This window comes from Pleurodeles waltl, chromosome 8, assembly GCF_031143425.1.
Source record: "Pleurodeles waltl isolate 20211129_DDA chromosome 8, aPleWal1.hap1.20221129, whole genome shotgun sequence".
NCBI lineage: Eukaryota > Metazoa > Chordata > Amphibia > Caudata > Salamandridae > Pleurodeles > Pleurodeles waltl.
In genome coordinates, this window is record NC_090447.1 from 1,189,545,124 (window position 1) to 1,189,562,485 (window position 17,362).

The 17,362-nt window shown below is 43.1% G+C and overlaps 1 protein-coding gene across 1 annotated transcript in view; it reads right to left on the minus strand.

Moving 5' to 3' along the window:
- INTS6 (integrator complex subunit 6) overlaps positions 1–17,362 on the minus strand; it is a 446,084-nt gene that overhangs the window by 25,215 nt on the left and 403,507 nt on the right. Inside the window, exon 16 of the mRNA XM_069205444.1 lies at positions 6,754–7,131. Within this exon, the coding sequence (XP_069061545.1) occupies positions 6,754–7,131 (378 nt within the window). The remainder of the gene's footprint in view (positions 1–6,753; positions 7,132–17,362) is intronic.

Consider the following 17,362-nt stretch of genomic DNA (forward strand, 5'->3'; position numbering starts at 1 on the left):
ATTCTTCCCCCCACTGGTGTTGTGTGGAGGGGGTAAGTGACATGTGAGTCACTGTTTAGTAGTAGGGGTTTTGGGGCTCTGAAATCTTCCTCTATTCCTAGGGAATTGCCCTCCTCTATATTGTCCCCGAAAACCTCCTCTATACTGTCCCTGGTAACTGGACGGTGTTGCTTGTGAGGTGCTGGCTTGTGTGCTCGAAAGGGTGTTTTACGGAATGTGCTGTAATTCCCTCTGCTCTGCGGGGAGTAGAGTGCGCCCATGGCTTTGGCAGTGTCCGTATCTTTTTTGAGTTTCTCAATCGCTGTGTCCACTTCTGGACCGAACAGTTCTTTTTCGTTAAAAGGCATATTGAGAACTGCTTGTTGAATCTCTGGTTTAAATCCAGACGTTCGGAGCCATGCATGCCTTCTGATAGTTACAGATGTATTAATTGTCCATGCAGCTGTATCTGCAGCGTCCATGGAGGAGCGGATCTGGTTGTTGGAAATGGTCTGTCCCTCCTCAACCACTTGTTTTGCCCTATTTTGTAAGTCCTTGGGCAGATGTTCAATGAGATGTTGCATCTCGTCCCAGTGGGCTCTGTCATAGCGCGCAAGTAGTGCCTGGGAGTTCGCGATGCGCCACTGGTTTGCAGCTTGTGCTGCGACTCTCTTACCAGCTGCATCGAACTTGCGGCTTTCTGTATCTGGGGGTGGTGCATCTCCAGATGTGTGGGAGTTGGCCCTTTTCCTAGCTGCTCCTACAACGACAGAGTCTGGTGGCAGCTGTGTAGTGATGAAAACCGGGTCTGTAGGAGGCGCCTTATACTTTTTTTCCACCCTTGGTGTGATTGCCCTACTTTTGACCGGCTCCTTAAAGATTTCTTTTGCGTGCCGGAGCATACCAGGGAGCATAGGCAGGCTTTGGTATGAGCTGTGGGTGGAGGAGAGTGTGTTGAATAAAAAATCATCCTCGACCTGTTCTGAGTGGAGGCTTACGTTGTGAAATTGTGCTGCTCTAGCCACCACTTGAGAATACGCGGTGCTGTCCTCTGGTGGAGATGGCTTCGTAGGGTATGCCTCCGGACTGTTATCCGACACTGGGGCGTCGTATAGGTCCCATGCGTCCTGATCTTGGTCACCCTGGCTTATGGTGGTGTGAGCTGGGGAGTGTGATGGAGTTTGTGCTGGTGAGACGTTAATCACGGGCGGAGGAGAGGGTGGTGGGGTAACTCTTTTCACCACTTTTGGTTGTGGTGTCTGTTCAGTTTGGAACTCCAACCTTCTCTTTCTTCTAATGGGGGGAAGGGTGCTTATTTTTCCTGTCCCCTGCTGTATGAAAATACGCTTTTGCGTATGGTCCACATCAGTTGATTGTAGCTCTTCCTCAAACCTATGCTTTTGCATTTGGGAGGTTAGCGAGTGCTCTTCTGTATAAGAGCCTGAAGCTGGGTCGCTTGCAGTTTGTTTCGGCACCGAAACCCTGTCTGCGTGTTTTTTCGGCTCCGAGGTGACTTTTTTCTTTTTCGGGGCCGAAACCTCTCGGCGTCGATCTTCTTCGGTGCCGCTGTCTCGGCGTCGAGCCGTGTCCACACCGGCATCTCGGTGTCGAGGCTTGTCTCCAGCACTTTCTCGGTCCCGAGAAGGCTGCGTGCCGGTGTCTCGACCGGAGTCGGACGATCTCGGCACTGTTTGGGCCTTTTTCGGTGCAGACGGTCGGTCACCGAATTTATGGGTGGAGCCATGGCCTGATGGCAGTGGCGTCCCCTGGGCCTTGTAAATCTTCCTCTGTGTGGTTTTCGACGTCTTACTCACGGTTTGTGTATCGTCGAATCCTTCGGAGTCTGAGTCTTGGATCGAGAAGGTACCTTCCTCTTCTTGTTCCTCGAACTCTCGGTGGGCTGTCGGCGCGGACGCCATCTGAAGTCTTCTGGCTCGACGGTCTCGGAGTGTTTTTCGGGACCGGAACGCACGACAGGCCTCACAGGTGTCTTCACTGTGCTCAGGTGACAGGCACAGGTTACAGACCAAGTGTTGGTCTGTATAGGGGTATTGATTGTGGCATTTGGGGCAGAAACGGAACGGGGTCCGTTCCATCGGTGTTCTTCAGCACGCGGTCGGGCCGACCAGGCCCCGACGGGGAATCGAAAAACTACCCCGAAGGGCACCGGAGCTCTTCGATCTTCGATGCGGTGTTGAATCTAACTACGCCGATCCCGAACGCAACAATACCGACGAAAATCTTCCGAAATTAGCTATCTTTCCGTTCCGAAACTCGGAGCGACAGGAACACGTCCGAACCCGATGGCGGAAAAAAAACAATCGAAGATGGAGTCGACGCCCATGCGCAATGGAGACAAAAGGAGGAGTCACTCGGTCCCGTGACTCGAAAGACTTCTTCGAAGAAAAACAACTTGTAACACTCCGGCCCAACACCAGATGGCGAGCTATTGCAAAACATGCGTATCTACAGCGACAGATGCCATCGAACATAAAGTACCTTTATTTTTGTAACACTGAGTGTTTTCTTTCATCTGTGTAAGTGCTTTGTGACAACAGTGGCATTGCATGAGCTTTGCATGTCTCCGAGATAAGCCTTGGCTGCTCATCCACAGCTACCGCTAGAGAGTCTGGCTTCTAGACACTACCTACACCGCACTAATAGGGGATACCTGGACCTGGTATAAGGTGTAAGAACCTTAGGTACCCACCACACACCAGGCCAGCTTCCTACAACATCCATACAATGCTGATGAACATGTTGCAGTGTGGACGAAGTGGCTGCTTTACCGGTGCCAGCTACTGGAATGTTGCAGAAGAATGACATTGAGGCTTTTTTTTTAACACATGAAGGGACCGAAGTGCCATGAGCCATAAAAATAAATGTTCACGGACAGCAGCTGCTAGAGTGAAGCTTCTTTATTTTATCAAGATGGAACTTTAGCCATAATAAAATAGGACCATGTTGCTTCATCTACCTAAGCTTCTTCATGGAACATTTCAGGGTGATCTGTCAAGTGAGGACCAAGAAAAACAGAGGGAGAGATTTAGGGTGGGGTGGGGGGGGGGGCATTTCCAAAACACCACCCTACCTACCCCCCCGACCCAAGGCAATTTTCCATAGGAAAAATGAACAGCACTACAGAAAGAGTGGCTAAACTAAATTACACCAAATTTGGAAGCAAGCTAGATCTTTCCTCAGAATGTGTTTTTTGTGTGATTTTGTGTAAATCTGATCATTAGTTTAAGAAATTAACGTTAAACATATATAGATATCTGGACGGTTGGGCACGCAAGAGTTTCCTGCGAATCCTGCGGGCATGACCTTCAGAAAATGAAGTGATCTGACTGGCTGCAAGGGCTTCCTTGACCCTTCCCCCCCCCCCCCCCCCCCAATGGCCATCTCATTCTCAGGGAGAGAGACCTCTGCAAGTCCCGCAAGAGCACTCGCTCTGACTGGCTGGCCACAACACAAACAGAAATGTTGGGACCGCCATTACAGGACTCAATCGATATTACCTTTAAATTAATAATAATGAAGGTATAAGGGAGCAGGGTAGGGATACCCAGACCCCCAGCACTACTAGGGTTGTTGCATGAAAAACCCCTCCTGTTTTTCTGTTTGTTTAATTAGGGCCCCACAATCCTGCTGGAGTCTCTTGGGAGCCAGTGATGTCACCCTGTGTTCCCAAAAGACTCTCATAGGAGCACAGATGGACACACTAGTCTCAGACTATTGCGAGAGTCCTGCATGATCCAGAAAATAAAAGGAAAAAAGTGGGTTGGGTGAAGGGTCTGGCCGTATGTCAGGCCCTATGGGCAATGCCACACAGTGACAGCCAAAACGCATTTGCGGCAGGGGATTGGCATAATCTTACTTTATTTACATTTTTTTTTTTTTTCAATTTAAAAATAAACCACTGGATAAACTAAGGTTAAAGTGATATCATAGGTATAGTAATATCTTACTTTACATTAAAATAAATTAAATCCGCTGAAAATTGACATTAAACAACTGCAATTCACCAGTTATATTGAACTGAATAAACTATAAGTCGTGACCTTGCCATGCAGTGCTTCTGACCTTATATTACACCACTAAAGAAGCACTCTATGGCATCACGGATGACATCTGAAATGATATAATTGACAACACTGTGCCTGGTGGCAGCGCAACCTACAGTTTCTTTAGTTAACTAACTGGTGAACTTCAGTGTTTTCTTTAGTTTAAAATATGTTTTAACTGACATTTTCACCTATGCCACTAACCTTTGTATGTTATAGTGAATATATATATGTATACACAGGCATACATATAAACAAAAGTAAGTGCTGTTATAGCCAGGTGCTGAAATGCAATAAGAATTAACGTAAAAAAATAAATAAATAATAAAAAAATTTAAAAAATGAAATTTGCCAGTTATGGTTTAATCAACTATCGTGCCCCCTTCACCCACAGCTCAATATCTGAGGTCATAAGTCGCGCTTGACGGTGGCACAATTTATACCTAGTTCACTAAACTAAAACAGGGACATTTCACAGTTTTTTCATTTTTTTAATATTAGTTCTCATCTCATTTAAACTCCTATCATGTCACGTTAACCTTTTTTTCAGTGAAAGTCTGTGTTTTTGATGATATTTCAAGTTGAGCATACACCCAAACCTTTGTGCAACCGATGCCCAAATCAATTCCCCATCGAACTGGTACCAAAATGGCCGACAGGAGCAAAATCTCCCTCTCCCGTCTACTACTCCTCTTTTAGTATACAAGCTACACTCATAACATGTCCCGATACCACGTGGTTTGAAGCAACACATGCAGCAAAAAATTTAACAAGAAACCATTTTTTTTTTTTTTAAAGAACTGGTGATCCAGAGTTCGTGAAGGAAGGGAAGAGGGCTGGCGCAATGAGGCTGTATTCAGAAGTATTGCATACGTGTGTGACTAAGGAGAAATCTGCGAGAACATTAAAACTTATGTAACAAAACTATCAAATAAAAGCAATAATGAATTATAAACCAATATATTAAATCAGGAAATGAGTATATAAATGTATGGAGTGGAAGTAGATACCTAAAGCCAGATTTATATTTGCATGAATTTGACAGACGAAGTACACAGACGGTAAACTTGAGAAAACTTCACAACCGTAGGGGGCAGTGCTGCACTAAGAGCAACCATTGTAACTAGTGACTTAAGCACATTGCCTGCTTTTCAGATATGAAAACGTAGCAGACACAGCAAAGAATGCAACGGGGCAGGACAGTGATGTGGGCCTTGCCTCTATAAATTGGAGTGTGGTGCATGTTGCAATTCCGATAAAGAAAGATAAAGTGGTTGACTACTGTCCTTTCCTGGTCCTTACGTGACACGCAGGAGGCCTGACTAAAACAGAGGGTTCTCTAGTGGAGCTCAGGGGGGACAGCAAGTTTTCATGCCAGTTGAATCGGCAAGAGCATGCCGGTTGATTAACTGACAGTTTGTCCATCTGTAAAATATGAAGGAGGGCTAGCGGCCGACAGCTTTGAGGTTTCCCCACCTAGGGATGGGGGGTGTTGGAGATGTTAGTGGTGCAGCTGTTCCATGACTGATTGAGGTTTTCAGTCATCTCTCTCTGATTCCTCCTTCTTCCCCCTCTTTTTGGCCCATAGAAGCACAGAGTCTTCAGTGCTGCGTCACAATTTGCCAGTGAATGGTTTATTTCAAAATTGGGGACTGGCTTTGTGAGGTTTCTAGATATTTGGAGTTAGGTCTAGTGATAGAGTAATGTTAACCATAATCCATTACTCCTAAAGCAGTACTTTTCTATTCATACAGGTATATGACACGTTAACCATACAAAACCTAGCATTCTTCAGAACAATGACAACATCCCTAACGTAAGAATTTGTTAAAGCACATCTGGCAGCAAACGGCCCTGTAACTAGAGTTACCAATATTTCTAGTACTCATGTAGCATGTGCTCTTAAATACAACTCACAAAGAGAAGGGTGTAGGTCTTTGCCTGCCTCATCTCTGATGTGGGAGTACCCCACTGAGAACTCCTCACACATTAGGACTCAATTGGGGCAATGTATACTGCCAAGCAGGAGAAATCAGAAATATAAGTAGGGGCATAATGACGGACATGCAAATACAAAAACACCTACAAAGGTTTACACGCAGATGCAAGCGGACAACGCAACCGTAGCTTGTGTCTGGCTACACATCTCACAGCATAAGGCGAAGCGAACAGAGCTGAGGTTGTGGGTCCTATTGATGTGTACCCAGCAGAAACTTTGTAAGGTCTGTACTACTTTTCAAAGGTGAAGACTGTTTCTCTATTATTTCCAATTAATAGATCTAGATAGCATACACAGAAATCTCTGCCTACACTGTATACAAGTATATTTGGTGGATTTAGGCCTAAAGTTAGCTGATTTTTCTTTCTATTTTGAATTGTACGTGCCCCCACCCTCTTCTGTAAAAGAAAGGGTGGGTATGAGATACACCCTTCTTCTACTGTGCATAAATATCTACTAGGAGTTGCTGAATTGTATTTAGGTTAAAATGTCCTGGTATGCATAAATATACATGCGCAGAATTTTGTCTCCCATAGATTTACCTTTGTGCATTAGGCATATGGTGAGACACAAGTTTTCAATTCTCTGTGATATCAGTTTAATTTCACATTTTTTAGCGTGCAAATATACCGGACATTTAGAAACAGAACATAAACACCACAGAATCAATTCCTCCACTGTAAATAACTTAAGTTTTACAATCATACTTACTTCTGCCTGGTTTTCGAATCTCCTTCATAATTTGTGCCTTTAGTTCTGTATTGACCTCTTCGTAGCTCCTAGAATATAACAGTCTCCTTGCTTTGTTTGTGGACAATGTTGACGAATGATCATTCTCTAAACATTCAGTGTCTTCTAAATGCTCATGATTTTCTATAAGTTCATCATCACTAAGGTCATCAGTTTCTGAATGATCATGGTTTAGGTCCTCTATGTGGTTGGTCATTTGTTCCAATGTGTTAAAAGGAGGTGGTGATGGTAAAAAGTCTGTTTCAGTAGATATGCTTGTAAAAACATCGGTCGGGAGCTGGTCAGCAACATGATTCTCCACAATATCGTTACTGACAGTATCCATGTTTACATCAGGAGCTTAAAGAAAACGAAACATATAAGCAGTTCAAATCAACACATGTTAAGTCAATGTCACTCTTTAATATATGATTAGGGTTGACCCAGCTTATAGCAAAAGTTTGGTGTAGAATGTAACAGGGTTTCATTCTTTCTACACCACATCTCTCATAGCATTGATCAGTATAGTATGTAAACATTTGCTCAAATAATCTGTCTGTAAAAAAAAACAAAAAACGACTATTTGGTAAAACAGCTCAAACAGTTCCATGGATGCAAACGCAAACTGTTGTAACTTCCTATACTTGCTCTGATCATTGTGATGCCATCTGTGTGTAGTGTGCAAACAAAACAAAAACTAATAAATAACCGGCGCCTGCTTTTAAAATACGTGGCAAATGTGTAGAAAGCTGTATTCAAGACGTTCACATAATTGATACACTGGATCACGTATACCACCATTTGAAGTATCAGCACGTGTGACAATTCTATGTCACGGATGACGGTAAGGCAATGATTATGCCGTACAAATTCGCTTTTGTTCTCCAACAGCAGCAAACAGAGTAAAACTAAACTACATTTCCTAATAACATTGGGAAATTAGTTGTCCAAAAAGTAACCAACCACAGCCCATTATCTTGATGACATACCAGAAACTTTTCTTTGTGCTCCTCCTCCTTCACAGACTCAAGCAGTAGATGGGTTTTCGTGTTGCTTCTCTTTATATGAATGCTGAGTATTCAAGGATTCTATATAGTATACTTGGTTTGTATATTGTATTGGCATTTGCTAAATAACCTTGCTCTGCTCATACAGTAGAACTGAGAATTTTTTTCTTGCAAGGGTGCGGTCTTCCGGCCACTAGGTATTTCTAAAAAGGAATAATGGGGGAAAAATGGCAGCATTTGCAGCAAGAGAGCTCACCATCCAAATGTGGCAGCTTTGTGCCCCGACAGGCTTTGCGCTTAATGGTGCAGGGTTACTCCTGCAGCAAGCCAAGTCAGGGGAACTTTAGGAGCGTTAGTGAAGCAATGAGGAATCCCCTTGGACCCGTCGAGTGAAACCACCTGTGTAGGATTTAACCACAGTCCTTATGTGAGCACTGTATGGGCCTTAAACCATTGAGTGAAGTGTGAGGTGCCCTAGGAAAAGGCCCCCGCTTATCTGAGCAGACCTGGTGCACAAAATTAAGGCGACACTGACTACCAGTCACACATTTTACCACTATCCCTGAGAGGGCCAACAGTTGACTCGTAGTAATTTATACATGCTGACCTAAGCAGTCACAGTGACTTAGTGTCTATGCAAAATGATGCAAGGAAGAAACCAGGATTTATTTGGGGGGGAGGGCGAAGCAGTACATCCAGTGGCACGGAAATTTTAATGAGGTCACGGATGCCTAAATACAGAGAGCTGTGACCATTCCCTTAGACCTGTCAGGAAGCAACTCTTGATGGCTTCTAGCCATCCCAAGCCTCTCCAAAAGAGTAAGGACTAAGGTACCCCTGGTGGAACCTATGAACCTTGTAGGAATTGGAGCAATAATCCTGCGAAGACTACTGCCAAGAGAAAGAGGCAAATGTCTTTTGATCCAAAGTCTTTGGCAGGCCTTTACAGCTTTGTTCAAATCGACCAAATCAGTTTAGACTGATGGGCACCCCTCTGGACATTATTGCAGTACAATCAACTCAATTCCTGAGCCAAGCTGAAGGTACAGAAGACAAGGATTTCATGCAAGCGGACTTCCCACCTGAATCTGGAGCATAAAAGCCCAAGGAAGCCAAGACCAGCTTGACCAAACACCTTCACGTATTCTTGACCCAGAGGAAATCTACCACCAGCAGTCCTCAGATTTGGCCACAGTGGAAAAAATGGCACAATATGTCACCATGCGCCTGCAAAACCCCCTGGATAAGGGGGTCATGGTACTCTACCAGCAAAATGCCACCGACCAGAGCTAGAGGGCAAGGTGACAGTCATGCTAGATACTGGTTGCCAGATGGCCATAAGTTTGGTGAAATCTGTCAAAGACTCAAAGAAGGGTACTGACAATTCCTGGTGTGCTTGCCAGGATAAGCTCTTGGATTTTGGGGGAGCCCTTATGAAAATTCTTGACATAGCCAAAAAGGCAAGGAGTCAGGCACCCTCATATCCCCAGAAACCCTTTCTGGCTCGGCGCAGAGGGCTATCATTTTCTTAGGAAAAGCTAACTGCACAGTATCTGTAAAAAGACAGATCTTTTTTACTCAAGGTAAATCTAAAGCTGGATGACACTGTCACCTATGAAGCCAGTGCCATGGCCCAGGGTGCTTAGTTCAGTGAGCCATTCCTCAAAGAGTTGGGGGAAGTATGTATCTACATTCTAGGGTTTTCACTTGGAATTCTATGGTTTGCCAGGCGATGAAGAGTCCAAGGCCAATCATCTTTTCAGAGACAGACTTGAAATATGAAGATGTTTAGGCATCACTGAAGAGGGTAATTTTCCCTTCCAGTGAAGGCCTCATGATGTTTCAGTTCTTGAGCAACATTTTCTAGGGCAGAAGAGGGACCAAGGTCATTGTTACCGAGATGCAACTCGGAGACTGAGTAGTTTATTTTCCACCATTTCAAAATGGAGGGGGATCCATTTGCTTAGGGATATCCTTTAATGAAGGGATTAAATGGTATGTCTCGATCTGAAGGACGCTTACCTAAACATCTTTGCGATAAGATGCTGGACAAGAACAAAATGAGATACTGCATAACTAAAACAGCTACACAACACCCTCCCATTGCCGGTTCAAAGGTGGTTCAAAGCCTAATTATGTAAAAAAGCTACTAAAATCCAACCTAAGGCGTGTACATGAGAATGTCAATAATGACAAGTTAAAAGACACTTGAGCATGTGTAAAAAAGGACAATTTAAAATGTTAACTGTGGCGTTAAAAGGGCTGAACTTCAAAAGTCAGAGTCATTTTGGAAGTTGCCAATTGAATCCGGGACAATTAAAGAAAATCTTCCACTTCGGCACATGGTAAAGTAGGAAGTTCATCGCTAAGGAAAAACCAAGGAGCATTTGTGTCCCAAAGCCTGAGCTCCAGCAAAGGCAGCAGCATTCCAAGGTGTGCCCAATGATGAGTTTACAGCTGAATCCACAACGGGCAACTAATAAGCAGCTTCCCTTCGCAAACAAACCCTCAACAAGCATGCCTGGTAATGAGTCCTCAGCGAGAACATCAACAGATCAGCGTCCAATGAAAGAAAGCGCTGAGTAGAAAGACAAACTTTCAGTGTATGTTCAGATGAGCACCAGAGGCACTGATGCACGGGCTGCACACAATGCAAAACCGGTCTGAATGACAGAGACCAGTCACACTCCAATTGCTCCAGGAGCTATGCTCCAAAGTACTGCATCATGCGTCCACGGCACAGCTGCGCTCGTGGAAGCACTTTCAGTCCCCCTTGTTGCAGCAGGACAGCCATTGCGCAGAAAAAGTAGCGATAGCAAAATGCCACCTATTCTAGCCTAAGTTATGGGAAATCCCCCGAAAATACTGGAGAATACTGAGTAGATGGCTGAAGGTATTAGACTGAATATAGAGGAGAACGTGTGAACGAAACCAGAACCAACAGCCTTAAAGAAATTTGCGATTCCTGTAGTACCGGACGCATTAAATATTTGTCCCACGAGCTCTAAGTGTCTCGGAAAGTTGGTACTTAAAAGGGCCTGTATCTCTGCTGATGACCTTGCAACCTGAAGCGCATAGGTCTCACGTGCAGATGCGAGTGCCACAAGTTTTTGAAACAAAGCCTTGAGTCTGCTCAACTTGTCAACATTTACATTTGAAGTAGCGATATGGGGCCAAATCTCAGCTACTTCCCTCTGTAGTGTAGGAAGAAAAAGTATGTTCCCTTAGCATGTAACAATCTTAGATAGACTGAAATAACAAACTATTCCGGCTCACATCCTACAACAGTTTTCACTATTCAGGAGGACATAGCTGCCATTCGAGATCACCTGGAAAGCGGGTCTAATCAAGGGGACTGGAACTCCCTTCAGATAACAAGCCAAGTTCGCTGCCAAAGCGTTACACGCCTTGTGGAAGGACAGCTATTTACAAACCATAGAATGGCTGACAGAAGTATTGCATTCCCTACCGCTAAGAAAGACTTCTTTCATGCTACAGACATTTACGAGAAGGGCACCTCCCACACCTCTTGGATGTAACTATCTCCTAGCCTTTCATATCTGCCCAACTGGAATGTGTTTTAAGCAGGAAGTGAATTGAAGTGTTGAAATAGGCAGAATAATGACCCCGTGTACTAACCACTCAGCAGATGGTATTTCAGCCACAGTAAAAGGCAACTTTTCTAATTTTTCAATATTTAACATGACATAAGTCGCTTCTTTCTTAGCCATTAGTAGTTGTTGTCACGTTAAATTAGATGTGGAAAACATGTCCCTTGTGCTAACGTGTTGCCAGGGAACATGTATTTAGTGTTTGTAGTGTCCAACCTAACTGCATAATGTATCTTGGTTGACTCAGTGCATGGTGTAAAGAAGATACGTCACTTTGTTTCTTCTGCAATAGACATAATACAATGTTGTTTAAGGTGTATATCCGGTCAGACAGGGTATTAATCACATTATCTACAACAGCCAATGCCTTCTGTTTGTCTTCTATTTGTCTTAACCATGCAGCAGCTTCTTGTTGAGAAAGCTTCCAAATTTCATTATAGACTGCAAATAAGAAGCAAAGCACTTTCCTCAGATGTTTTCTGGCGCCTAACAGGAAATCTTGTAAGTCCGTGTTATTAGACAGGATACTAAGGTGTTCTCTAACAGCATCTTCTGAGGAACTCTTCAACCATTGCTGGCATAGTTTCCCTACATTGTATGTAGTTACTATACCCGCATTTTCAGATGACACACTGCAAGGGTCTGGCCTACTTGTTCTAAAACCTCCAGTGGAGTTTATAAAACGTTTGTGACACCCGTTGGTATCTATTGGCCACAATAATCACCCACCAGGACATGAAGGTGAAGCATTAAATGTGCCATTCTGGACCCATTCATCAAGCTGATCTTCAGTTGCATTTATATACTTTTGCCATTTATACAATTTTGCAGGGGCAGGAATAGTGGGCACATTCAAATCCTTAATTTTAGCTAAGCCTAAACAACTCGTCTGTAGTACTGTTTCATTTAAAAATATCATTTGAACAGGTATCAGGCATGCTCTAAATAAGGCTTCCTTTCACCTTTTTTGCCAATTCTTTGTTCCCCACACACTTTTTAAGTCAATTGACTTCAGCCAATATTCATAGTCTTCTATAGCCAACAGGGAAACAAAGGAATCTGAATGAATGAATTTTGTGACTGTCAATAATATATGTACATTTTCCATCCATGGCAATCTGAAATAATATGACTCAGCATTTTTAACATTGTGCCCAGAAAAATATGCACATTTTTCAGAATGTGTTTTTGAACTCCCTTGTGGTGGAGTTGGACAATGTTCCCCTTTGTGAATAATTAAAAATAGTCTTTGGGGTACCTGCTCTGTGAATGAAATGGTGTCCATAATAACTATAGCAAAACATGTCACCATTAGTCTCTTTGGATTGATAAACATCCTCACTTTCAAATACAGTAAAATACTGCAATTCAGTCATCATAGAATCAACTGTTTTCACATCCCAGTCATCAGAAACAACTCCGGGTATTATTATATTGCTCATGGAAAGTTTAAACACATGTGGTATTTGAATGACCTCCGTGGGGCCTTACATATCAAATGAGACTTTATCCCAAACAATGCCATCAGGAATTGGTATAGTGGAAATGTTCATGAAAGACAAGTCTCTGCGGACCTTATGAGAAGAAAAATGGGGTTTTAGGACCTCATCCACCATTTCAGCTGTTGATCTTTCGGGAAGGTAATGACCATGTATTAATAGAAAGAATGTAATGACAAAGCAAATCCAAAGGAGGAAAGCTAATATAGTCAAGAAAAGTCACAGATAGTTCCATGGGAAAATAAAGTAATTTGTTTTACGCCAGTTGATCAGCTTACGTGTTTTTGGTAGTTTAGGTGTAGGAGAGGAAAAGGATTCCAAAAAGGTGTTGATGTCAGCAAAGTATCCAGAAGCAGTTTGTGCAAAACCTGAAGCCATATTTGAAGGAGGAGAACTGGTAGCGGTCTCCCACGGTGGTTCACTGTAAATGGCTCCAACCGTCTGTGTAGAGGTTGAATCAAATCGATCAGTCATTTCTATGTTGTTTATTTTAACAGATGTGAGTGGAACTAATGCAAGATCATTTTCCACCCTTCCCAAGCTCGGAGCGGTGTCAGATTTGCTGCTCAAAACTTGTAGAGGGACATCCTGACCAGTAGTGAAAGGGAAGCAATCAGCATACAGTTGTGGTCATCTGGCTGGAATCTCCCTCTAACATATATATAGGTCAAAGTAGTGTTTTTATAATAAAAACAGCTGATGTTCCAAGAAAGGATCCCCACGTAAGAGTGTGTATGTTTCTGTGAACATTAGAGACAAAGGGTCTTGTTTAAGAATGCAGTGCCGGCCAAGGCAAAGAAGAGCTAGATAGTGAAAATAACACAAGACCGCAAATGTGGCTATTATTAAAATAAAAACGAAGCTGAATAAAATATGTCTAGGTTAAAGTGCACAGCGGCAGGCCTAGTTTGCTAAAATAACGTGTATGAAGCTATAACTAAAACTGCTACACAATAAAATAGTTGGAACTTAAGGAATACATTTGAGGTTAGTGTTTAATGAATTTCTTTTGAAAACTACAGGAAGATTTCTGTGATGGTAAATGCCTGGATTTCACAAAGTCTTTTTGTCGGTATTGCTAGGAGGAATACAGTGTTCCATGTCAAGAATTTTCAGTCTGCCTTATGAATAGGTTCGAATGGAACTGACATTTACAGTGAAAGTACGGTATTCACTTCCCAAGTCACTGCTGGAGTTCTGAGAAACTCGTTGACCACTTTACATGATCATATAGATGGCTCACTCTGTTAGTTCAAAATGGAATATGGCTGCCAGGTGAACTCTGAGGCATTCTTAAGGTTTGACTTCACTAAGTCTGAAAAACAATAAAAAAGAATTATCTGATGGGCCTGAAAGGGATGGAGTCTTATCAGGACACCAAATGCTCAACCTTTTCCATTAGCAGTATGTTATGTTTGTTGACACAGCTCTGGCTTGTGCTAAAATGTCCTTGCAGGATATCTAACTGTTCAAATTCCTGGTGCTCAGGAACAAGGCTGCTAATTCGGGTGATTGCGAGTTATGAAGGAGTCTGGAAGGAAGATCTGCTGTCAACTCTAGTAAAATGGGTGGGTGATTCGCTAGTTGCAGCAGGTTGGAAACAATATTGTCTCGGCCAACAGTTTTTTTTCCCCAGAAATAGCCTGCAGCGATGTCTTATTTTTGGCTATTAGTTTGGGTAGGGGTGGAATTGACAGAAAAAAAGGCAAACATTTTGTACCAACCAAAAGAGCATACCCTCAGGAGTGTAGTTGTGGGTGGCTTCTACATAAGCGCAGCATTTCTTGTTTCATGTTGCGAACAAGTCTATGCTTGACTTTCCCCCAAGTCTGAAATATTTGGTTTTGAACACTGTCCTTCCCATAATCCTGTAAAGTTCTCCTGAGGCAATCTGCCTGATTGTTGTTCGTGCCCGAAAGGTGCTCTGCTGTAAGGGTAATCCCGTTTGGAATCCTCCAGTGCCATAGTGTATGAGCTTCTGTTCAGAAGAATTTGAGAACACATTCCCCCTTGTTTATGTGGAACATGTGGTGTTGGATTGGACCAGTACTTTGTAGGTGGAGATACGCAAGAGCAAAGTATTGCAACGCCATCCTGACTGCTCAGAGTTTGAGCACGTTTATGTGTAGACATTTCTCTTGTGGAATCCAGAGTCCTTGTGCTGCTACCTCTTGGAAGTGTGCCATCATCCTTCCATTAAAGCATATGTGGTGAACGCCAGCTGATACCTTGGTTGAAGGAATGTCAGGTCTGAACTTGTGTTATCATGTGATGTCCACAAGGGGAGTGCATGTTCCATTTTTGCAGTTATTTTCACTTTGACCTCAAAGGAAACAGCCCCTTGCATCTCAAACTCTTCTATTATGGGCTTCGTGTATAGTCTTCAGAATGGTAGAAGTACTATACAGGTAAACATCATGCATAGCAACCTGTGAGGAACTGTACTTTAATATCTTTCTTTTACATTATTTGTTTTGCCAATGTGAAAGCTATTTGCCGCTGCATTGATAGGAATACTTTTGTGCTTAAAGTGCCTGTAACCTATTCTAAGAAATGAAATTCTTGATTTTAATGGTTTTTGTGAGTGGGAATGTGGAAATACACATCTTTGAGATCCAAATATGCCAAATATTTCTACTGCAGCATGACAATTCTGAATAATTGCTTTATCAGATACAGATTGAGCTGACAGAGCTAGGACAGGCTACCGCTCTTTCGCAGTCTTTTTAAAACTTTTTATTTTAATTTTAAAGAAAATAACCTTGAATAAAAGCTGCCATCTTGATGTTATGGGGCCATTTCTACAACTCCCTTCCGAAGCAGGATTCACATGTCTGCCTTCAACAAATGCATGTATTATTTTTTTCTTTTTTTTCCCCAGAACGGCTGAGTTGATGAAGTATGTTTAATCAGTTACAGCGTAAGGCCATACTGGGTAACGTTCAACACCCATTTGTTGTGATTTTTCCCCCCCCTCTGTTTTAGAACATAAATATTCTGCGTGCTACAGGGGCTGATGTTCTGATTCTCTTTTGGTATCTAGCGCCTACAGATTATTTGTGATTGTCTGGTGTCCTGACACTTCACTTGGAGGTTACGCTTTTGTGCCTGGCTCGAACAGAGGCTGGTTGACTGGTAGGTACAGCCCTTGGTAGGTTTGCATTCTGACTCTTCTTCTAAAGGACTGAGATTTCCACTGTTGTAGAGTTTCCACGGATATGGCTGTCTCCATATTTGCATTGATACCTTTGATACTGGGCTTACCAAACAGCCATGTGCCATCAAATGGCATGTCCATAATCTTGTTTTGGACCTCTGGCCTGAAGAAGTGGCACTCAACTGCCCCTGTTGGTGTAACACCCCTGCACCAGCTAGCGGTCTGAAGCCAATGGTTGAGACATCCATTGCTCGAATATACAAGATCAGCTGATGCTTTTTCTCCCTCATGGTGGATAGTTTGGACTTCATGCTTTTTATCCTCCAGTAGCAACTGCAGATATGGGGCTATATTGGCCAACATCTGCCTATCCTAGTGGCCTACACGTGCCATGTCATTTGCAGCCTTTCTAGACATACCCATCATAGAGGATATTGATTAACTGCCACGTCCATCCCAAGGCCTTCTCATTCTGGTGGTGCTGTACAAGGCACCATCGTGTTTGTGTTTCTGGATCTTTCATGTGCTACTGGCATCATAACAGAATCAGCCTATTGGTGACCCAGGAGGCATAGAAGTGAATTATCTTGGATTTTATTATTTTTTCCCCCCAATCAATTTGTTGTACTACTGCTACCACTGTAGCCAGAGATTGCATAGTTTTTATGCCTTTTGGCCAGATGCGATATACAAGGTGATTGTCTTGACCGGTCACTTCGCTTGTTCCTTGAAGTCAAACAGTTTCTTTCAATGTCACAGGTAGGTTGAATATCTTGGCCACTCTTATCAACCAAAGAGTGAAATCTACCAATGTCACAAGGCAGTGAATCAGATATTGATACTGCTACTTCGAATCGGATGAGGTAGTTGGCAGGCTTGCGACATGTAGGATATAATCATTATAAGCGTTTCACTTCGAAAAGTCTGTTGGGGATATTTCACTCTCGTCCACATCTGTATAATGGTCATCATTCGTCAACCTGGATGGGCAGTTGAGGCACATCTAAAAACTGCTGCTCCACTTAACACAGAGTATGAAGCAAACGGAGTCTGTCTTCCTGTGAGTTTTGTGGTGCAGGTGCTGGAGAACTAGTCGCTTATTGAGACAAAACAGATGTAAGAGCCTGTTGTGTACCAGCTGGAAAGCATGTGTAATAGTCTATCATGTGCTCTAGAACTTTAACGAGGTCTACTGGTACTGTCATCATCGACCTATGCTCATAGTTCTCAGATACACTCATAGGGATCAAAGTGGCAGTTGTACTACCTGTCTTCCCATCTTTGGGAGTGTGAACTGTGGGTAGTATGTTTATGGTG